Source organism: Loa loa, assembly GCF_000183805.2.
Source record: "Loa loa unplaced genomic scaffold supercont3.8, whole genome shotgun sequence".
NCBI classification, from domain to species: Eukaryota; Metazoa; Nematoda; class Chromadorea; order Rhabditida; family Onchocercidae; genus Loa; species Loa loa.
In genome coordinates this window covers 439,247-462,874 of record NW_018108188.1, presented here as the reverse complement: position 1 = coordinate 462,874, position 23,628 = coordinate 439,247, and the positions used below count along the sequence as shown (strand labels likewise).

General features: G+C 32.0%; 6 protein-coding genes across 6 annotated transcripts; 3 read left to right on the top strand and 3 right to left on the bottom strand.

Annotated features, from left to right (window-relative positions):
• Nucleotides 1–504: 504 nt before the first annotated feature.
• LOAG_16576 (hypothetical protein) lies at nt 505–1,180 on the bottom strand (the record flags this gene model as incomplete). The annotated part of the gene is made up of 2 exons (XM_020449228.1): nt 505–616; nt 1,008–1,180. The coding sequence occupies 2 exons, from the start codon at nt 1,178–1,180 to the stop codon at nt 505–507; spliced, it is 285 nt and encodes a 94-aa protein (XP_020307297.1).
• Nucleotides 1,181–1,618: 438 nt separating this feature from the next.
• Nucleotides 1,619–3,058, bottom strand: LOAG_16575 (hypothetical protein; the record flags this gene model as incomplete). Its single annotated transcript, XM_020449227.1, has 4 exons — nt 1,619–1,871; nt 2,110–2,312; nt 2,480–2,671; nt 2,936–3,058. The coding sequence occupies 4 exons, from the start codon at nt 3,056–3,058 to the stop codon at nt 1,619–1,621; spliced, it is 771 nt and encodes a 256-aa protein (XP_020307296.1).
• Nucleotides 3,059–4,028: 970 nt separating this feature from the next.
• On the top strand, nt 4,029–5,118 carry LOAG_04166 (hypothetical protein; the record flags this gene model as incomplete). The annotated part of the gene is made up of 4 exons (XM_003139703.1): nt 4,029–4,083; nt 4,178–4,291; nt 4,766–4,823; nt 4,941–5,118. The coding sequence occupies 4 exons, from the start codon at nt 4,029–4,031 to the stop codon at nt 5,116–5,118; spliced, it is 405 nt and encodes a 134-aa protein (XP_003139751.1).
• A 919-nt stretch (nt 5,119–6,037) lies between these two features.
• Nucleotides 6,038–9,594, top strand: LOAG_16574 (hypothetical protein; the record flags this gene model as incomplete). The annotated part of the gene is made up of 10 exons (XM_003139702.2): nt 6,038–6,095; nt 6,199–6,447; nt 6,589–6,652; nt 7,067–7,228; nt 8,040–8,119; nt 8,292–8,410; nt 8,670–8,734; nt 9,019–9,067; nt 9,305–9,400; nt 9,478–9,594. 10 exons carry the CDS (start codon nt 6,038–6,040, stop codon nt 9,592–9,594), a joined length of 1,059 nt encoding a protein of 352 aa, XP_003139750.2.
• Nucleotides 9,595–9,748: 154 nt separating this feature from the next.
• On the top strand, nt 9,749–10,282 carry LOAG_16573 (hypothetical protein; the record flags this gene model as incomplete). Its single annotated transcript, XM_020449226.1, has 2 exons — nt 9,749–9,907; nt 10,205–10,282. The coding sequence occupies 2 exons, from the start codon at nt 9,749–9,751 to the stop codon at nt 10,280–10,282; spliced, it is 237 nt and encodes a 78-aa protein (XP_020307295.1).
• A 2,488-nt stretch (nt 10,283–12,770) lies between these two features.
• Nucleotides 12,771–22,577, bottom strand: LOAG_04164 (AGC/PKC/ETA protein kinase; the record flags this gene model as incomplete). The annotated part of the gene is made up of 18 exons (XM_020446523.1): nt 22,400–22,577; nt 21,951–22,080; nt 21,722–21,853; nt 21,563–21,626; nt 21,284–21,390; nt 20,985–21,090; nt 20,113–20,216; nt 19,281–19,435; nt 17,836–17,947; nt 15,750–15,859; nt 15,379–15,386; nt 15,209–15,333; nt 14,714–14,887; nt 14,347–14,501; nt 14,033–14,171; nt 13,710–13,898; nt 13,118–13,264; nt 12,771–12,923 (listed from the first exon to the last, which is right to left on the bottom strand). The coding sequence occupies exons 1-18, from the start codon at nt 22,480–22,482 to the stop codon at nt 12,771–12,773; spliced, it is 2,193 nt and encodes a 730-aa protein (XP_020303152.1). The 5' UTR covers nt 22,483–22,577.
• Between the last annotated feature and the right edge of the window lie 1,051 nt (nt 22,578–23,628).

Below are 23,628 nucleotides of genomic sequence, written 5' to 3'. Positions count from 1 at the left end.
ATATTCTGAAACGCCCGTCTCTCCCTCTCCCAGCTCACCTCCAAGTAAGAACGGTGAATGATTTCCGGAGAAACTGAGTGCACCAATCTATTGTTTTTAAAAGTCAGTAAATTTGGATTTGAAATTCGTTCATGTATTTGAAATGTATTCGAAATGCAATATTAACAAATATGAAATAAACCAAAGTATTGAAATTTACGGAATACAACAACCAAAAAAGTTGACATAGAGATATGCTTTGTGATTTCAAGTGAAATCAAAGCAGATGATTATCAAAGCAGATGAGAATCAAAGCAGATGATTATCATAGCAGATGAGAATCAAAGCAGATGAGAATTCAAGAAGAGTATGTACTAAACTAAGGCGGCACATTATTGTGGCTAGAAAACATTCAATTAATCAGTGAAAATTTGAAAGTTTCTATAAATATAACAATTTGGATTATTTAGTGAAGCAGAAGAAAAGACAATGAAAGTCTGAGTAGAAGTGTAAGGATTTCCTGAACTAACTTATTCTCTGTGTCATTCGATCCAAACTTCCTGAATGGCTACTGCTTTCACAAGCCGTCGATAAGTCATTTAACAAATGTTTTGAAGGCAACGCAAGTTTTTCATCCCTAAAGGAAGTGTAAACAATCGTATTTCTTTTTAGCTATCTTTCAATTTATTTTATTATAAATTTCTGTTAAATTGCCGTAGAAATCAATTTACATGAAACAGCATATAGCAGAAGTGGCTTTTTAATTACAACCTATAAATCTTCATGCAAATCTGTGTATTTAATTAGTTCGCACAACTGTAGTCATTTGTAACTTTCATACCTAGAAAATAAAATTCTACCTCACTTTATATGCTGCTTCTCTATTCCCTCAAAATGATAATTATTTACAAAGTGTCACCATAATGAGATGAGATTGATATGGTTGGTCACAAGTAAAAAATAAAGAGCTGACTAAACAACCTTCTCTGAAATATTTATTTATTTTAAGCTATCGTGAAACCATTTACTTCTTATTTTTATCCTTTATTGCTTTAGTCATTATATTGATGACATTTATTTTGAAATAATTGTTGTTGTCTGGAATCCCGCAACGTGGATAATGTCGTTCAACATGCTCACGAATCACACAACAGCGATGATTACGTGGTGAGTTTAGCGTATTCTCGATCGTATTTATCATCTGAATTTCGATAATTCATTATTTAAATTGAAAACGATTAAATTACACTTTTATAGCGATTAGATCATAAATGTTTGAGTGCCCAACAACTGCTCATGTGAAAGTGATGTAATTTAAAATTATTCCCTGCGACTTGTACCACTTTTGATACTTTTTGGAAATGCTCCCGCGAAGTATGCTATAATGAGAAATAAGATATAAATTAAAGCGTAGTACGATACGTCCGAAAACTTTTACTAAATAATTAATAAGATAGGACAACGGATATTTTCTATACTATAGGTAAACTGGATGGAATGGTTCCAAGTTTGTCGTAATAAGTGTCGCCAACTGACTAAATGATATGTAACCTAGCAGTGATTACGATGGAGTAATTGACCAGATAATGGTAATAGTCTTGTCAGTACTTGATAGTATCATTACAGATTATATAGGACGTTATGGAGAGAAGCGAATGTTACAATTAACAAATAAAATATTATGCAAATATGTGCAAAGGAGCAAGTCATCTACACTTTTTGGTAATCCAATGCATTTTTCTCGAATGATTTCACGATCTTTTGGTGATAGGAATGGTGACCGGATGCACGAAAAGAGAATTTCGGCTTCGCTATCTGTCCGGATCATTTTCTTGAGCCAGTGAATCAAACGCTGACTTAGCTCGACCTCGGATGATATGTCTACGTCACATCTTTGTTATAAAAATTGCAAAATATCACATAAATTGGCATAGTTTTGAATTTTTTGGATTTCTAACTTCCTGAGAAAAACATTAAATATGGATTCTTATTTTTCTTTTTAGACAAGTAAAAAGTTTACATCGTCTGTTGATTGCTGGAAAGACGAAAAATTTACTTTTCTTATGTTTTCAATGATAAAATAAGTAAGATGTAATGGCATCTTGATAAGCTTTACCATCAAAGAATTACCTGCTATAAAGCATAACCAAAACCGATGCTGGAAGAATATAGAAAAAAGTTGAAGTAGTCACTTCGTTGATATTTTTGGCGGCAGATTCCACAAGCGCTGATGTTTCATTAATGCGCAAAAACATGCTCCAGTCAGAAGATATCAAATTTAAAGCTAATAAAAGATTCGATTGTGGTCCTTTTTCCACTTTTTCAATAACGTGCTGAATATATCAAGCTGTTTTTCAGAGGTGATCTACTAGTTTAACTTTTAAGATTTTGAACTTGGCGTGTCGTTTTATAAAATGTTGATAGGCATTCAATAAGTATTCATTCATACGTGCCCTTTATTTTTATTATTTTGTTTAGAGATGAAGAAACTTTAACAAACCTCTGCGATTAGTGAGGTAAATTGATTCATGCGGAAAATGCGTGCTAGTTGGAGCAAATCGGTAAGAATATTATCACTCAGACGTAAATTACGCCTATCTACTCCAGCAACAAAATCAGTCAATGTACGTACAGCGCCAACGTTATAGCAAGATAGATCAATTGCTGGTGGTACTTTTCCGCGTTTCACCAACTGAAATATCATTTACTTTGACAGGATTGAGTGAGCAGGGATGGTTTTTCCTTCAAATATTGTTTCGTTTGCTTTTGTATAAACAGCAGAACTGCCACTTGCATAAATCTTTGATGGATAAACATTTAGAATTGTCTCAGATTGTCATACGATAAAGAAATAAGCGTTTAACTTTTAGTTTTTAAAGAAAAGAAATGGGAGAAGTATGTTTGATATTAGCATGCAGTCGTGTTTTACCATTACTATATCTAAAATAAAAATTACCAGGGCGATTTTTTCCGAGAATTTGGCAAAATTTTCTATTTTGAGTAAGTAATTGCGACGTCTTGTACGTAAGATGATGTTATCAGATGATTTGTTGAGACAAGTTACTACATGTTCTGTCATATCACTGTAATGTTTTTACTGATAGTAGTGAACAGTGGTTCGAAAAAAGATATTAATACTGATAAAACACTTTATACAATCAATTACAATAATAAAGTATTATGAAGAGATTACAGGGATTCTCTTTCGTTAATTATTAATTCTCCCCTGCGATATTTATGGTTCACTTTTCTAGGTACGTGTTTTTTTGCACGCAAAAGTCAATATTTTCATTTTTAAACCATAAATTTAAAAAACTAACTTGTAATTTTCAGTGTAAAGTACTGCATGAGTCATAAGCTAATTCACTTAATAAATTAATAAATCAGTAGAAAAATGATAAGAACTTCATTAATACCACATTAATGTTATCAGAAAATATGTGAGTTCAATAACTTCCTAATCAATGAGACTCTGAAGTAAGTACAGTCAAACAGTATTACTATCCCTAATTTATTATGAGAGTTGTGGAGAACTTAACATGCAGCATTTCAAATAAGACGCACTCGGTAAGAGCTACATGTGTCTCGGAACGAATATCAGCTTCTTCTGCTTGCATGTCGCCAGTTATTTCCGTTTGCCGAAATACTAATGATATACTTTGAGAAAATATATCTTATTTAACTACTTTGAATCATGTAAATTAAATTCAAGTATTCTTGGATTCTGAATGTAATTCAATGAATAAATTTGCTATTTTGCATATTAGCAATTGTCAACAACATTGTCCACCTTATTTGCTAAGAGATCTGTGTTACATTGCACGTTTCATTTCATACATTGCATGAAAAGAATGTAACTGAAATATTAAATGGAATTATTTAAAGTTCTCTTCATTGCATGACAAAGTATAGTTTATTGATAGATGTGAGTTGGTAAGGTTGGTGATTGCTTTTGCTTCTAATAAGTAATATTTTGAAAAATTTAAGCTTTTCTATTTCGTTGAAGCATGCTTTTTTCAGCTTCTGAAATATACGATAAATACAGCAATATGGGTTCATTTGGGAGTAAATCAACTTCGGTAAAAAGTCATGTAGAAGTGAAAGGTAAAAGAAATCAATGACTGCAATTGATCGCCATCCAACTGCAAGTTTCTTAACTACCAAAATTTTTAAAATATATTGATGTTTTTGATAACAGGAAAGAAAAGCCAGCGAAAAGAAATGAAACCACTGGATGCGAAACAATCCATCAGTAAGCCTGGATCATATACAAAAAAGGATCCAATAACTGATGTGGAAATGAAACAAACCGGTTCTTGGATCAGTAGTCAGGAGTTTAAACGAAACAGAGATTTTATGAAATTTTCAAAATCAAAATCAGAAAAAAAAAGAACGCATTGTCAACACATGGAAGACAAACAAGTATTGCACTTTCGGAAATAATTTAGAAAAAAGTCAAAGAAAAATAAAAAAAATATATTTGGAAAACTTGAAAAATTATTGTCATTTCGTAATTTAAAGTAAAATATTGTCCTTTCTCTGTCTGAGCTAATAAACAAGAACTGCAAGATAAAGAGACTTCATAAAATGGTTTATTTTTTAGCTATAGAATGTTCTAATTTTTTTATATAAAAGATAAATCTGGTCTTGACAGACTATCCATAAAAGGAAAAATTATGAGTAGTACTAGAATAGATTAAGTCCATTCACTTTTGATGCATAAGCAAGGAAGTTTAGTAATGTGATCAATGAATCGAGATATGATTGACATTCATTCAATTTGCAGGATCAACAATTATGAGGCGTCAACGAGACAAATCACTAAAGGAAGAACTTTCACGAAGGTTTCTTTCTTATCGGTGCTGTCATCGACATAATCACCATCATTGATAATAACCATTATTTGATGCTTATTTTATATAATTGACGGTATAACCTTTCGTTCGCAAAGATTTTTATAGAATCAAAATCGTAAATCCGACTGAAATGCAGCCTGAATTGACACAGCATAGTTTGCGAGACAAAGTTGGAACATCGAAATCAAAAGGACAAGTAACTCAGAATCGTGATATGGATAAAGAAATTGATGATAACATGGAGAAAACACAAGAACAGTGTACGAGAGATATAGGAAGTTAATCGATACATTCAACTGTTGTTGACTGTTTCATCTTTTCATATTTACAAATAAACTAAAATTTGTGGAGTTTTGAAGTCATTTAATTAATTAACTTCTCGGAAAAAACTTATATGGTTATAAAGCAAATGGATGGATGTCTTTCGTCCACGTGTTTATTTGTTATTGTGGGCGCACTAATTGATTACAATCGCACATTTTTGCTACTTAGAAAGACAGCTAGTCATTTGTGCAATATTAGTCAGCCAAAACTGAACATATTCGATATAAAGGAACGAAATAACTAAACTTCTATTCAGCCCTGAATAACTATCAGCTTGTGATATCCATTGGAAATTCTATTTTAAATTCTACTAATGCAATAAGAATTCATTTATCATATCCATCACTTAAAGCTTTTATTCAGCATTCCCAACTTTTCTTCGCCTGATAAGATCACTTTATCTTTCGAAGGATTTTACGATGTTTACTACATTAGTTAAAAATGACAAAAATTCCTTCCACATGGTGAGATATCAGTGATTACTGACTAAAAGTGCCAAACCACAAACAAGTAAAATAATTTTTTTATAATCCGTTTTGATAGATAAAATGTAAAAAAATCATCAGTTTAAACGACCTATATTTTGCGATTACAATTACGGACATATGAAGTACAACTATTCACAAAAGTCTCTTTTCATTTTTTTAAAATGCTAAAATTTATGTAAATTTATGTGAAATTCATGGAAGTGAAGATGGATAAAATTTTTCATTTGCATTTCACGTCGTTCATTCTCAGATTTTTTTGCTGATCGGCTTGTCACATCATTTTTTGCTGGCACTTTGATGGTAATTGAACTATGACTTTCTTAAAATGAATTGAATTCATTTAAAATGCAAAAGAATTCAGTTTATTAAGCATCAGATTATTACAGTAATATGGGACCATTTGGAAGTAAACATACTAAATGTGAAAGACATTCAAATGCAACATCAGGTATTTTAAAAAATTTTCGTTAAAAGACAGCTGCGTAACACTATATAATAATCTTTGGTGCCATATTTGGCCTAGGCTTTGAAATTTAAAAACTAATTTTCAGAAAGGCAAAAAAAATTATTCTTGCCAAGATTACGAAAACGTCTATTTCAAAGATCTGTTAGTTCATGGAAGCGTAACAGAAAACGATCATCAGATAAGCATAGAAACGAAAAATCACATGGATCACACTTACGTCGGAAACGTGACGAATATTCAATTGACCATCGGAAAGAAAATAGCAAAGAAACGAGAATTGGAAGGGAAAGAAGTGAAAAAGAGCAAAAAGAAGCAAAAACTTCGATTAAAAGAGGTGTAGCATAGTAGTGTTTCATAACTTATAAGTTACTTGTAGGGAATATTTTGGTTTCTTCCCAAAAAAAAAAATCATTTTGAAGTTCAATGTTTACTTGCTATTTCAACTTCAATAAATATAATTTTTATACTTTTTTAGAAGGAACCGAGCGACAATCAAGCAAAATTCCGAGCAAAATCTCAAAATCAGCGCAGCGGCCAAGGTTTTATAATTCTTCAATCGTTTTTACTTATTTGCGTAGCTCATTAATTAAGTACCAATACCAAAATAATAGTTGGAGCTAATGATCAAACCATAATCATTAGATCAGACGTTCAGATTCTTAATGGGATGAATCTTCCATAAGAATCCTCCATAATCCTTCATAATATCCTAACAAACTGAAAGAAATAGTACATTTTATTGAGAAACAGGAAGAATTACCTCAGTTAATTATTTATCTAATAGAGAAGAGGACTAAGGCACACTCATGATAAACTTACACTGATTATAAATAACTTAGAATAGGGTACTATAAGTGTGAGCGGAAAAATTATTTGTTAATCGTAACATCCTATATGCTTTTTAAAATGAGTAAAGAGAATGCTTAAATCAAGTAAGAAAGGTAGTGTTGTAGAAAGACTGAATTGCGAAGAAGTCTCAAAAATACTGAATCACACGAGTCAACAAGAGCGCCATCAGAAGCTCATTCTACAACCAGTGACTCAACAATTCATAGGATGCCGGATATTGCGGTCCAAGAATGCCAAAGGAAGCACAAAAGAAAGGTAGCAGTCAAGTGCGTTATTTAATTTGTTCTGTTATATTTCACTTATTTCAAAAGATCAAAACTTCAATGATACCACATGTCACACATTTCTCTTCCTCCTTCTCACCAAATGTTCATCAGTCCATTTACTGAAGCCTTGATCTTACAATGATTCCATATTCGCGTCTTCAAACTTTCAATATTGTGTTATATTTTGTTTTTTCCGCTTCCATCATGTCTACTTTCAAACTCATCCCGACGTTGACAACAATTTGGAATAGCGCTGTCGAAGTGCTTCTTGTATTGTCAATCTAGCAGAACTCTTGACAGGAAATTTTGATAAGCAATTAGTAAAAGGGACGAAATGACCTACTGATTTGGATATATCAGTTACACTTTCGCTCATGGATTTTAACAATAATGTTCATTATACCTAAACAGTGCTTTTGTAATTTTGATCTTCTAAAACTTTCTAATTAAGCTATCCTCCAGTGACTTATAACAATGATGAATCACTATTTTTCGACTCCGAACAATTTGGTCAAACTATTTTTGAAGTCAAAAAAATTCATGTTTAATTCGGTACTGAAACAGTTAATTTCCTACAAAGTGGACCTTTGATTTCATAACTTTTTTTCGAAATAACTTTCTGCTGAAATCCCTTAATAAAAAAAATTTAAGTACAACTGACATATGGCTTTCAAAATTCATTTTGTCCTCATTCTCGTTCATGTGCAAATAATGAGAACCTTGATATTTCAAATACCCTCCATAGTCCGAAGGATTAAGCTAAGGTTATCTTCTTACCTTCTTACTTGCACTTTACCATTATCATTTGCAGAAATTCCTGTGAAACATTACAATCGTGGCACAGAATTCCCGGATGGTCGCCTTCTTTATCAAGTCGGCAAAGCATTAGAAGTATCACATTTTTATTTTAAAGCTTCCTTTTTAATAGAGTTTGGGTTGGTTATGCTGCTGTGATTTAGAAGAGTCCTTTGAAATCTGGCTCGCTTTTGCTACATTTTGAAATGTATTTCAAATGTTTTTGTATGCTATTTTAAATATTTCATTTCCAAAATATTATTTTGAGATGTCCGGAAAAGGATCAAAGCATTCTTTAGCCGTCCTATGCAAGATGCATCAGTGCAAAAATTTGTTGAAAAAATTAAAAAACGGAATGAATTGCGGAAAGGAAGCATTTTCAAGGAGGTATTTAAATTTATTATTGAGATATATCTTATCATCATGCAAATAGGAATGAAAGAATAAAATGTGGGCCCTACCATTGTGCATTCGGTTTTTCATCAAACAATCCTTCAACCTGAGAATCTGAAACATCAAAAAAGAAAGATCATTTGACCTATCACTTATTCATACTTTCTTCTTAGCTAAAAATGCTTCCGACTGATGCGTCTAAAAGGATGATAATGAATGATAAATTTGCATCATTTTCTTTTCCATCTTTTAGGAAGTGCCAGAAATACCATTACGGAGTGCAGATGAGAAATTTCCATTCAGACGTCGAGTTGAGAGGTATTTTTAAGCTATTTCATTAAAAAATCTTAACAGGTAATATATGAAAACTGTTGTATGCACTTGACATGAAAAAGATGTAACATTTAATTATAATTTACGTCAGATATGAAAATATGCTGATAGAAACCAATGACAAAACCCTTGTCCTATAATGTATCGGTTGTAGAGCCTTCCAAAACTTCCATTTTATTTTGGAGATTTCGGAATATAAATTTTAATAAATCGGAACGGATCAAAGATTTTCTTAAATCACATATTGAGAAACGAGCAAGATTTTTCAGGTATGAACCAGGAATGAGAGAGGAAGATATTAAAATTATTTTACTCAAGGTTTAATCCACTAAAATTCACTAAAGTATTTCAAAAAAATGTAAATAAGAAAACAAGTTTTATAGACAGGAAAAAAAATCAAGAAGCATTAGACGTTAGCACCAAATGGAACTGAGCCTAATCTAACCTGACTCAAAATTATGTCTGCGACAAAGTCATCTTGATGATTTCAATCTTTTTGTCCAAAAAAGGTTTTCGACTAACCTTCGTGGTGAAATCTAAGTTTTCATATTTTAGAAACCAATTCCAAAAGTGATCAACAATGACAATGAAGGAAAGCTATTCGATGAAGATGGTCTACCATTTTGGAGTAAATTTAGCAAACTACAAAAGGTTTGTGCAAAATTTATTTCCAACATTAATGTTTTAAAATTTAACATTATGTTCACGCTGATGTATCCACTCTTCAGAATAGCGAGAAAAGTATTGAAGAGACAACCGATGATGACCTACCCATGGATTCGGAAATATTGCTTGACGTTCAGGCTGGGCTGCGCAAACTTGTTAAAATGCCCAAAGTCAGGTGAACGGACATTAAGAATACACACAAAAGACTATCATAAGGTGATCAGTTGAAGAAAGTGAAAAATGCGCAAAAAACAAAAAATTTCTTTCTTCAATTATTTTCTACTTGTCATCTTTATTAACAGTAATTGAAATATCTTGAAATTTAGAGTTGTAATGGATCCATATGCATCCTTGGATTATTTAAAATCCCGCGATAAAATTTTTTTCACTGCTGAGGTAATATTCAGCAATACAGTCAGATCAATGGTTAATTTAAACGATGAAATAAGCAATGAAGAGATGATTTCCAAACGAAATCGGAAATTGGGCATGGTAGGATCCTAAAGGTGTTTTTTACCCTTTTTTTTTCTCATGACGGCATTGTACTTCCAAGATTAGAAAAAAGAAAGAAGATGGAATATGAATTTCAGACTTATCGACTGATAAAACTCTTTATTAACAATAATAATACAGTGTGGTAATTCTTAAATTTCAACTTTTCTTTCATTTTTGTTATGCTTGAATCCAATTTAATTTTTGTAATGATTTCAGTGCAATTCTAATTCATCGTCAAGTATTGTTCATGGAAATGTATGATATAAGAAGTGTAAATATCGTATTACTTTTCAGATATCGATAGAGGAACCGATTAAAATGACGCGATATGATCAAAATAATCCATTAATACATGTACAGGTACCAATATAGGGAAATGTCTTCAGTCTATCATTTCTAAAATCACTTTTAATTTAAAGCACATAATTTAAGGCTTGCCAACAGTTCACTGCGTTGGATCTTATTCTGTATGTCTCTAAGAATTTATAGTTGCAATAATCATCCCTTTTATTTAATATTTATAGTTCTTTCTCATTCACTGAACTGTCATTGTCAATCATCTCTTGTCATATATGCTTCTGAAGCATCGAAAAAACACAATTGAGTTGTTTCTTGGCATTCTGAAAACTGATAACCAATCAAATCAGCATGCAAAGTTTGCTTAATGGTCAACCTTCAGAAAAACCATAACATTAATTGCACGAAATCTTAACTCACTTTTTTAAATCCAGATAAGCAGTCTTGTCCTACTACTTTTCCCGAGGTGTCTCCGTCCATATAAATATAAATAAATTTTACATATTTATTTATATTTAAATATATTTTAAACATTTTAAATTTTTTCTAATTTTTAAAAAATTTTTTTATATTTTAATTTTTTAATAATAATAATAAAATATTTATTTATTTATTTACTTATATTTATCTCTCTTCTGCATGAGAAGCTATGGGATTCTGAAAGATTTCAAGAAAGATTTTCTAAAGTTTGGTAATTGATTAAAATCCAATCACTTATCCATGCAGAATGTATTTCATGCTACATTTTGAGCCTTAATACTATTTACTGAGCTATACCTTTGCTGTCTGCATTCATATTGGAAGTCAGGTAGTCAACCCTTGCTCTTTTACTCAACGTAAGATTTCCGACCTCCCTGAGCTAAGCATAGGACACCTGCATTACGTTTCGACAGATGTGCCATCCAGTTAAATTTACTAAATAATTTATTCAAAAAGAAAAAATTATTGATGTAATTCCAAAAACATTGGCCAATGCACTGGACAATGTTTTTGGAATCGTGCGATAGTTATCACAAATTATTAAAAATTAAGATTCGCAGAAAAAATCATAATTTTTTCTCCTAATTTAAAAAATTTTCTGTTATTGCACAAAAAGTTTGATTTCCAAAACGTTCCCTTACTGATATTTTAACAAAGATGAAATCGTGAAAAATCAGCGACTTTAGCAGTGGCTGATATGAATAATAACAGTTTACAAATCAGGCCAAAAGGAAAAAGATATGACTGATTCAACAAAACTTGTTTATTTAAAGATAAAAAACTGCTTAAAAGAATTTCCGGAAGGAATCAATAATTAGAATTCAAGACTACCAATATTTCTATGTTAATGAAATAAACAGGTTAACACAGACGGTGAATAAGCTCTAAAAAAACAAAGGAAAGTAAACTCACTTTGTACTTGAAGTATCTATCAAAATAATACATCAAATACTTACAGCCCCAGTGAGGTGTATTTCATGTAACAGTATCGGACTTTATAGTGAAAGGTGTCTGATCTGCCCGTAAAATCAAAACAGACTCTTAACATCTACTGACAACTGATATATTTTGATTATTTAAATAATCATTCAAGAATTTTTCTTTGTTCTGAGAAATTTCCAAATCCCAAAAAATCAAATTATAAAACTTGTTACCAGGCAAGATATTTTAAGATAAGGCGGAAATGGGGTTTTTTTGAAAAGAAATAAAATTTGATGATTATTTTTCAAGCAAGAAAGGAATTGGCTCAGTAATTATACAATGCAGATTAGGCCACAAGACAAGAAAGAAAGATACAAAGCAGCGCGCATGCAAATAGTAACCGGTTAATTTGTTTTTCGGAAAAATGCCGGATCAGAAAGTTAAATCACGGATTAACAAAAAAGAGCAATCAATAGTTTTGAAATGGGTTGTAGGATTTGAGAGTGAAACTGAGACATGAAACAAAATTGAAATGAGATCATTTGATGAGTGGAACGCTTCGGAGAGATAGAAATCAAGTTGAGGAAAAATACAAGCGGCAAAATCTGAATATCATTGTTATATTTAATTATTGGGTACAGAAACTACAGCTTGAGCTACGAATTTAAATTAAAGAAAACTAAAGCATGAATCCAAATCTATAACTCATGATCCGAATCCAATTTCATGCAAATAAGAATATCCCACTTCAATAAAGACTTTTCGAAACTAACGGCTTTACTGCCACGGAATATTTTCTTGACTTTGAAAGACAAAAATGTGAACAAAGTCAGTTTTTTATAACATAACTTACACAATCATCTCGATTAAGCTCAGAAGTACGAAAATCATTACAAAGATGAAATTATTTTTTGGGAAAAGAATTATTTTTCGATTTCTTCCGAGAGAGACTATCTAAATTTAAGGGAAATCGATGTCGAAAATTTTTGGAAACAAAATTTAAAACCTTATAAAAGAAAACATTTTAAGAACTCTCAGGGGAATATGACACTAATTCATATGAGATTTAAAATAAAAAAGAGGAAAATAAACGAGATCAAATATTCTGTATCAATTAGTATGACCAATTAGTTAAAAAAGAGACAAGAAAAGAGATGAAATATCAATAATTAAGTGTGAAATTAGGATTTACGAATGAGAAATTGTGGAACTCCTCTTGATTTATTGCCCTGGAAACGGCTAGTTCGGTTGGCGTAAGTACTGGCTCTTCCTTCGTAAAGTCAGTATCAAAATTGCTTATGTCACGTTTTGACTTCTAAAATTGAACCAAGCAAAAATTAAAAACAGAGATTCTAGGTATTTTAATGAATTGAAAAAATATGAAATATCATACAAAAAAAGCAAACTGCAAGCTTCGTTAAGTGAATGTCCCATTAATTAGCTTTAGAACACATCCATTATCCGAACTCACTCCTATCTCATCATATCAAAAATAAAAAATTCACTTACAATTTTAGGCTTGAAAGGAGGTTTGACTCGTCGTGCCTCCAATGCTTCCCAATCGATATCCCAGAAAAACGGATGCGTACGAATTGTATCTTCACCATTTCCTGATTGCATGCAACCCAACCGTTTCGTAGGATTTTTCGTCATCAACTGAAGGAAGCAATTGGTTGTTTGCATATCGCTGAACATATATCTTAGCATTTGTATTTCCCTCTATTGTTAAAACCTCCGGAAAGTGAGATTTCAAGTTTTCTGAGTAATTCAAGTAGTAAGTTGAAAACAATAATTTAAAATTTATTGATGATTTAACAGAACAAAATGAAAGTAATTTTAATATTACTTGACCACTACGATAATATTAGTAGTGATTATGAGTTAATTTGAGATCGATATGTCACGTATGTTTATCAGAAGGAGCCAAAGTATATCGTATATCGGAGGATACTAATAACAGGTAATCAGTATTAAGATTTAATTAATCGGTAAAATTGCGTATGACATCGGATGCATATTACTGAGAATATTGATTTCGAATTCACAGCACTCGAACCAAATGATTTCCACAGATTGAATTAAAGGTTGAAATTTAAATTACCGCTTTTAAAATGCTGACTGCTTCCTTGGAAAGCCATACGGGATAAAGGACATCATCGTGCAAAATGGCTTCAAAGAGCTCATCCTCATTGTCAGCTTCAAATGGTGGTTGTCCAGCCATCATTTCATACATGAAAACACCTAGCGCCCACCAGTCTACTGATGCACCGTACTCCATTTCTTCCAGTACCTGAACAAAAGTTTTATTCCATAATGCGAAAGGTTAAAGAGGGCGTTGAGACACTAGAAACTTCACAAATATATGAACTTGTGTCACAGTGTTTACCATCCCATCACCATCACCACCATTACTCAATCACCTACCTCTGGCGCAATATAGTCTGGTGTACCACAAAATGTTGAAGTAAGCTTGGAATTAGTAATGCCTTCTTTACACATGCCGAAATCCGCTAATCGGCAGTGTCCTTCAGCATCCAAAAGAATGTTATCAAGTTTAAGATCACTAAAAATTTCTTAAATTACTTCAAGAAATAACAAAGATTTGCATCATATCATCGTCATTCTGCAGTTATTATTGAATCAAATATTTACATGCATGATATCCATCGATAAATTCTGGGAAAACATATTTAATAGCTATTTTAAGGATAAATTTCTAAGCAAATAGTACAACTAACCGATAAATAACAGCATTGCGATGCAAGAATTGTAATGCGCAGGTAACTTCGGCAGCATAAAAACGAGCACGTGGCTCATCGAATTTTCGTGCCCTTTGTATTTGGAACATCAGATCACCACCATTTACATATTCCATAACAAAAAACAATCGATCCTGAAAAATTCGAACTAACCTGAGTTTATGCATGGGATTATCTTAATTAATTTTCCTTCTAATCTTTTGCTCATTCATTTCCTTTGACTGTTGCATCTTAACCTTGCAATTAACGATCAAATTCTTGCGATCACAAATAAATAGACATAGGCAAAGAAAAGAAGTTAATGAAAAGACGATGTAATGTGACAATTAGAAGAGCGAAAACTTACCACAGTTTGAAAACAAGAATGTATGGCTGTAAGAAATGGATGTCTTGCTGCTAAAGCTAATATCCTTTTTTCACACATAGTACAGTCAACATCATCGTCCTGCAGTATCACCTCTTTCTTTAATATTTTCACTGCGTATACTTCACCGGTTTTCTTATGCTCTGCTAGCATTACCTGAAAAAGAATGAGATATAGTATCCCGGAGGTCACTGTGAAAGACAAAATTCCGAGGATATCTGCAAAGAGATGATGATCTAATCAAATGAAATGGTGACATTTGATATCAACCCTACATCATTGGTTCAAGTACTTAAACTCAAAATAGATTAATTGATCAATTCTGTACTTATGATGACATATCGAAAATTCAGATGCACTCAAAGTAAGTTGGGACTAAAACGAAAATTATATTAAGATTTCAAATATATCATAAACAATATCACAAGGACATTTCCTTTCTAACTGTAAATAAAAAATCCGATGATGTTAACGTACCTTCCCAAATGATCCTTTGCCAAGAACATTGATAAAAGTAAAATCATTAATAGTTACAGCAGTTGGTTTTACAAGAATATTTGCACTGTCATTTGAGTCCCCATCATCATTAAGCTCTTCTTTCGCTGTATTTACATAGTGTTTATTATCTTTGCATTAATTATTCATACACATTTTTCTTTGTAATTTTACTTTTCGAATGGAAGTAAAACTGATGGAATAAAGATTCAGAAATGAGATAAGGAACCATTCGGAAATTTTTAGAAATTGCAGAATTTTGCAAGGGATTATTTTGAGAATTTGATGTATAATCATAGCAGTACGACTCGACATAAAACTGAATTGAGGAAGATATATGCTATGAGATTTATTGATAAGAGCCAAATAGCTCACAAAAGTTAGAATGGAGTGATTCGATGGTGAAATTAGTCACCCATATAAAAGATATATATTGTGGAATTAACAACAGGTAAGATTTTTAGTTAAGTGTTATGAAATTTATGTGAAATTTGAAATTCGAGTGAAAATTGGATTGTAGAACTTGCCGATCTCAGGTTTGGAAATTATTTGGGTTATTGAAGTAGTAGCTGGGACTGCTCCTGCTAATAGTGCGCTCGGCTCATCACAAACATCCCCAGACATTATTGATGGCTGGAAATATAAATTGCAAATTGAATAAAATTTTTGATCATTACTTAATTTACAGTACAAAAGAAGAAGACCAGTTTGCCTGTGAAAGTTTACTCAGTCCTGAAATGTTATGAGCCAAAAGCGCAGCTGTATGTGGACGAATAGAACAACGTCACCTAGATGTCATCTTAATAATCAGGAAAAAAAGGCTGAAAAATATGGATGAACATATAATATGATTTACAGGGGCTAAAACTAGAATTGCACTTCATCAATTTGTTATGGATTTCGGAAGAAAGTGAAAGAAAAATTTTAATTCTTTTCAAATGACCAATTAATGCAGCTATCTGGAGAAGAAAATAAAAGAGAGGTAGAGCAGGAAAATGAGATAGAAATATTTACATACTAACGAAATGTTTTGAAATAAGGCAAACAACTGAAAAGAAGATATTTGGCATAGCCCAATAATGTCATATCATCGCTTCTTTTACAATGATTAAGTTACTTTTATATTTGTTTTTTTCTCCTTTTTGTTTTGAGCAATATGAAGTACTCAATACTAAAGGTATATGTATAATGATGTGATATGATAAGAGTGCATGAGTGTATGAATGCATGAATTTCGTGGCAAAAATAAGCCAGTAAGCAAGGAAATCAGAATGTGATGCATCTGTAAAGATAAGAATACTTTTGGATACTTGTACATAGGTTAGTAACTCTAAAATTGAGATCGATGTCATACCAAGATATACTGATTAGTTGTTAAGAAGGGAAAATTGCGGTCAGAAATAATTAGAGCAAAAGTAACCAGATAAAACAATTATGCGAGAAATCTGTAGTCTTTAGTGGAAAATCAAAATTCGGTCTATATTAGTATGAGTGACTGAGATGAAGACTTTTCGGACGGAAAGGAAATGAGGACTAAAGAGAAATTCATTGAACAAACTGTTTTGCGACAAGAAAATCGGTTAGATGTTTTTTTAAGTGGCATTAAATTTCAAACGTTTCATAAATTACTAGATAAGTGCGAAACGGATTGAATGAAAGGATCAAAAATGTCATGTGGAAGAGGGTTAGATGAAGCGTTAAACTGGGCAAAAAAAAAAGAAAAAAAATCCCAAGGCTTAATGAACTGATGAATTAAGCGCAAATGGTTTCCTAGTGTTATAAATAAATTTTTGAAAAAAAATCTATTTCAGATATATGTTTTTCTTATGTGAACATCTATTAAAATTATTAAAAAATATTCAGAAATCTATGAATTTCTTTTCTTTTTGCTAAAAATATATTATCCGTCTAAACGTGAAGAAAACTGAATCAAAAAACAGTCAGAAAAAGACGAATATTTGGAATTTTTTTCCTAAAAATATGATCTAATTAATAATAATTGTTACATTTCTATCTAAGTGTATATTTGAAAAAATTCTAGTTCAAATAAATGTTTTCCTTAAATGAACATCTGCTAAAATCACTAAAAAATATTCAAAAATCTGTGGGTTTTTTTCTTTCCGTTAAAAATACTCATCATTTCCCAGATATTCCAGCTATAAAAGTTAATTAATACACTTTCCATCCGAATTTGAGGTATAGTTATCTAAGTGCTGAAGTGATGATAAAGTGAAGATAATGTTGATAATTACAACTATAACGATAATAAACGACATCAGTATCGATATTTCACAGCTAATATTTTCATTGCTTAGAATAACTTTGCCCGTGAGAAAAACACATCACTTATTGTTCCTGCGTTTGCAAAGCTCAGTGGAATTTCAAGCATAAAGTTCAAACATCACTGCTTGAATGAGGATTATGGATTTAAGAGTCATAAAATGATTTTCGAACAACAAGGAAAAAGAAAAAATGAAATGGAAAAAACAGGAAAAGAATACAACTGCTCTTCAGCATGCTGAGAAAGTTCGGTTTGTACCCTGGATGACTTCCGTATCGATGATGATTGAAACAAACAAAGAGAAAAGATATTCAAATCAGTTACGTACCTTTTTCTTACACCTAATTGACATTTTATCACCGGTCAAACCGAGTTGAGCAAGTTCCAACGCCATTTGCTTCGCATTGATCCCACAGTTATTGGCGACATTACGCTGGCAACTACAATAATATTACGTGCGGTTTACTATACTTGTATGATTGAAGTACCATAAGTACAATTCAAAAATAAATTTTATAATTCTTTTAAATCAGTGGTTCTCAATTCTTTATTGAGCAAGGATCATTTTGGTGTTTTCTTTTATTTATAGCAGAGGTCATAAGTTTCAAAAATAACCAATTCTGTTAGTTTGAAAAGAAACTTGAATCGAAACTTTTAATGTATTAGTTTATCAAACATTTATAAGAACAATCTCCACCTGTTTTCTAATCACCGCACCGCACCGCTACCCTTGCGGATCACGAATAGGGAACTACTGAATTAAATTAAAGATGGAAAATCCTTTAACAAACTGAATTAAACACAATTATGTTCACAAAACTTTTGATAAATTTCTTTGAATTCGAAAATGGCTTCATAAAAGGATGTAACAAATGTAAAAACTTTTAAAATTTCGCAAAACTTACTACAAATCCTCATTTTTCGACAAGAACAAATGGGAGAAGTAAACTTTTGTCGGTTACTGAGTAATAACAATCGAGACTATTTTCTAATTAATTAGTATTTTAACCAGCGTGCGCTTTTTTTATTTTAATGTGTTTTTAGATTTCAACAAAAGATTTTCAAGTTGGAAGGGGGAAGAATTCGCAGAATGAAAGACGAGAGGAGATTTGCTTGGTATTTGACAAAGAAACTCGCATTCATGAGCTCAGCCAAATCACGACTTCAAAATGGCCTGCTCGCTTATGGGATTCCTTTAGACTGGATTGAAAATACTGTCAGTTACAAATTCCTACGACAATAAATATGCGAAAAGATGTAAGCATTATATTGATAACTAACAATAATAAATCAATTTGTCACATGAAGTTTCTTCATATTTTTTGATAAACATTGTGATGACGACGGAAACTGTGCTAGAATAGAGAAGAAAGGACTAGGACAGATGCATGGTCAAATCAGGTAAGCATCGAATTTTTTGCCAGGGACGTTTAGATTCTGACTGTATTCATCCGATGCACTCTTATTCCAGCAACCGCGGTATTTATCTGAGAAATCTTGATGATTATATTCAGAATAACATATTTGTTGATAGAGACACAAGTTCCTGTCATTCAGTGAAAATTCATAATGACATCGTTCAGTCATAGATTTCATTATAAAGTGTGATCCCATGGTATTAAGTACTATAAGTTTGTTAAATAACGTGAGTAAAGAGATTTTGAACAATGCAATGGATGGAAAGGAGAGAACGTGCATTGGATAATTGGATAATTGGATCAAAGTTCTCAGCCGGAAATGAGGTTTGAAAGAATCAAAATTAAAATAACAAACCGTTTGTGTACATTGAGTTTACAAACAGAGCACTGTAATCCTTGATTGATCAAGCCATAGAGCATTGAACCACAATGATCGCAAAATGTTGGCCGCTTATAACTGTGAACTGTGAAACGATGCGGCATATTAATGTTGAATCGACCAAGGCCCTGCTGTAAGATATTTATTTTAGCAAAACTCGTATCCAAAAATAAGCTCTATGGAAGTGGTTTAAAAATTTGGTGGATCCTATCAAAGGTTGTTGAGTAATTAAAAATGTAAAACAAAAGTAGAGAAAAAGATAGTTGAGATGAAAACATTCACCTAAATAAGATGCAAAGAACCATTTTGGATCTCGAAAAATCTCAAAAATCCATCCAAATCACAAAAATCGAAATGAATTGGTAAATTTTAGGTTTCCTTTATCTAAAGAATGCCCTTCAAAAGTACTTGGGGAAAAGCTAATATTAGCTCAAATTTGTTGCTTGTTTAAGAAGTAAATTGAGATGAGAAGTATTGTTTTTGAAGTATTTAAAACCAAAGATTACAGAAATCTGCCTTTAATTTAATTCCATTATCATGTAATATATTTTTTGTAATTAAAAAGAATTTCTGGGGCTGAAAGATTCCAAGAAATTGCGAAGAACTGGTAGAATTAAAAGATTATTAGTTTCATGAAAATTCTCTCGGATCTTCAAAGTGATGAACTTTGGGAGCAACATTTTGTAGAAATACATTAGGATTAACTATTATATCCAGCATCCTTCCATCATGATGTGAATTTGAGTATTTCTATATATTTAAAAGTTTTATTTCAACACAGGAATGAACAGTGAAGGGAAAAGTTTACCTTGGCTGCTTCAGTTTGCAATTCATCGATGGCATTGGTCCGACTTCCGGGACATTTCCATATCACTTGTTCATGACATCGTTTGTGTACAACTACAGTGCATGCTTAAAACACAATTTCAATCCTTTTCTAATATTGAAAAACTTTCTCGGTTGAAATTCTCGGATTTTATTTCCCAAAAACTTAAGAAAACAAGGCCATTCGTAAACTTCATGAAAATTTTGAAGGTTTAAATTAGTTTCAAAATAAATTTGACTTCCAACAGTTTAATTTCTTATTTATAATATTGCGTCGTTCCCTTCAAATCATAAGACATATTCAAATTCATAAGACATATCACAAGACATGTTAGGTATCTCAAACTATGTGTATATTTCCGTCAAAAGATGTATTTATAAAAAAATTAAAAAATCACAAAATGAAGTTTAAATTCGGATACCTAACAGGTATCTAACGCTTTTGTTAAACTTTTTCACACCTGTTTTTCTTTCTAAAAAATGTTGACGACAACAGACTATATGTTCGTTCAATCTCTGAGTTAGAACGATAATACTACGTTTCTCAATGCTTTCAGATCTCAGTATGACGAAAATTACATTAGCCAAAGGACAAAAGTAATCCAGGGATGGTATGAAAAGTTATAGAAGAGAATAAACATCATCCTTCCGTCTATACATCTCACAAAATTACGAATTACAGGTAAGAAATACCAAACTAAGGAATTAAGAAATACCTAAGAAATACTAAGAAATAACTAAGAAATATCCGTCAAAAATAAAAATTTTATAAAAATAAAAAAGGACTTCTAGTTTTGTTCCTTCTTGTTATCCCTTGAGCCAAATTTTTAATTTAGATATATAACTTTAACTTACTTTGACATTGGTAACCTTGTTTGCCAAGTCCCCAAATAAAATCTTTACAATGGGCGCAAAAAGTTGGCTGTCGCAAAAATAAGGCTATAAATTTGTGTCCCGTAACCTAAATTAAGCTGAATTACAATAACTTTACAGGATTTTCTTTTTGAATTAGATAAATTTACTTTGACATTGGTAGCCTCATTTTCCTGAAATAGAAAAGGGAAAAAGCAGCAGACAAAAGTTATCAAGCAGAACAAGGCATCAAATTATGCTTATTTAAATGAATTGCTGCTTGCAAGGAAATAATTAAAAACCTCATGGATTTTTCGGCGCATTGCACCTCGCCGTTGTCGACTACTGAATGCATCGATGTGTTCCCGAAAAACCCGCTCTTTCTTACTAGCATTATTTTGAGGTGTCTCTAAATAAATACAATTTTACAGTGAACTTTTCTTCAAGAAAGTCTTCCTATAACCCGCTGCATGAGCAATTCCATTTTGCGAAGCAATAATGGACTTAATAAAACTTTCGAAGTTGATGAATCTATCTCGAAAATTTAGAAATTTTAAAAAGTTGGCGAAATTTATGCTAACCTTCACTTAATGAACCTTGCAATTCAATGAGCAAATGGAGCTTTCCATGTGGCTCTAGATCAATCTAGAAAGATAAAATACAAAATCCAGATGTCTCTTAAATATTCCTTCCCTCCTAATTCAAACATAATGATTTCTATAAGGAGTTTCAGTTCATACCCAGACGTCATTTTTTGTCCAAATTTTGAGATCCTCGAATAGTATGCGACAGTTCGCCACAAAATCATCAGGAGGTAAGGCGCAGTCATGAAACACGGTAAATGCAAGCTCACGACCATCATGAACTTCAGTCTGTGAAAATAAAAATTTTTGTCGTATCACAATCAACATTGTCCAGTGTTCATAATTTCAAATTATTGGCACAATTTAAATAGAACTAAGATGAAACCTCATAATCCTCGTTCCAAACAGGCATGCAAGTCTTCGGACGGGTCAATGTTTCACCGATATGATTCTCATCACAATCAATATTTACATATACATCCAATAATGCCGTCTCTTTCAAATTTGTTGTAAATCTGTGAAAGGATTTTTTAACCGAAATAAAAACTTCTCAAAACATCTCTTTAATGTCACCGCTGTCCACTGAATGATTTGTTAATCCAACAAGATTCCTTCATAGGGGTTTGTTTAGTGGGATGCTTGGAGACAACACCTTTCGCTACTGAATTTTCTAGAGGTATTGCAATGGAAGTCCAGCCACTACATGTCGCTTTGATAGGTTTATGACATAAGCAAGTGTCATCCTAATTCTAGAAGCATAAAACAGAGAAGAAAAAAATAAAACAGAAAAAAAACCTAGAAACATAAAACAGAGAAGTGATCCATTGTACCAACCTTTTCGACCACTCGGTAGGTCGGAGATCACGAGCTTCTACAACTTTTATAAGAGCAATTCCGTTGAAAACTGTCATGACCATATATAGTTACTTCACCATATCTTTTAACACTGAGGAATAAGTTGAAAAAAGTTAAGAACTCAGTTTAACAGGACAATTCGATGAAAATTCTTCAAAAAAAGAAAAAATTAAAAATAAAAAATAAACAAAATATGGACATCGTTTATTTCGTTCTTTACTAACTTCATCAATTTTTTTTTCAACCTAACAAGCACAATGCTTGAAGATAAATAATCAGTCAGTAATATGGAATCTGTATTAACATTACCAATCAAAATTATCCTGGAACATTGTCTTGTAGGAAACGAAATGGATGAAGTCATGATTAACACAATATTGAAGGATGAACAATACAAGTAGATAAGGAATGCCGGAATGAGGAAGATGTTGAGTTTAACCGGATAAAGGAGTGCAAAAGTTGGAAAGTATTGAATGACATGGGATTAAGCATTTTGGGGGAGATAATTAGTGCCAATTTCTCAATCGTAGTGAAGTTTTGAAATAGAGATTGAGTTATCCAAACGGGAAGACGGGAAGGGAAATTTGATGTTTTTTTCCGGATAAATCCACTCATTCATATCTTCATTTTTTTTGCTTTTTACTGAATATAAGTCCCTTTGTGTTACCTTGCTGATTTTTCCTTCATATGGTTTTTGTCTCTTCCATTTTTGTTTTTTATTCAAAATTTTTAACCAGAAAACTGGATCAGATCAAAGCTTCTAAATGGGAATTTGATTAAAGGAAATGGTATAATATTGAAAATGAAAAAAAAGAGGTCATTTCGGCAAATGATGGAAGTATGCCATACTTTCAGAAATGACAATAGATGCTTAAGGATTGGGAATACCTGAGAAAGCTTTCAGGTTTGAGGTCATCTGAGAAAGCCTTAAGGCTTGAGAACATCTGGGGATGGACTGATGACGAAGTGACGCGAATTGTGGAGGAAAAGTGGAAAAAATAGCAGTTATGGCTTCCGATTGGTCCTATAGTTATATCTACTTACAAATAAAACAGGCCTTTCGTAGCCAATAGGTACATACATATACACATACATACATACATACATACATACATGCACACACACACACACACACACACACACACACACACACACACACACACACACACACACACACACACACACACACACACACACACACACACACA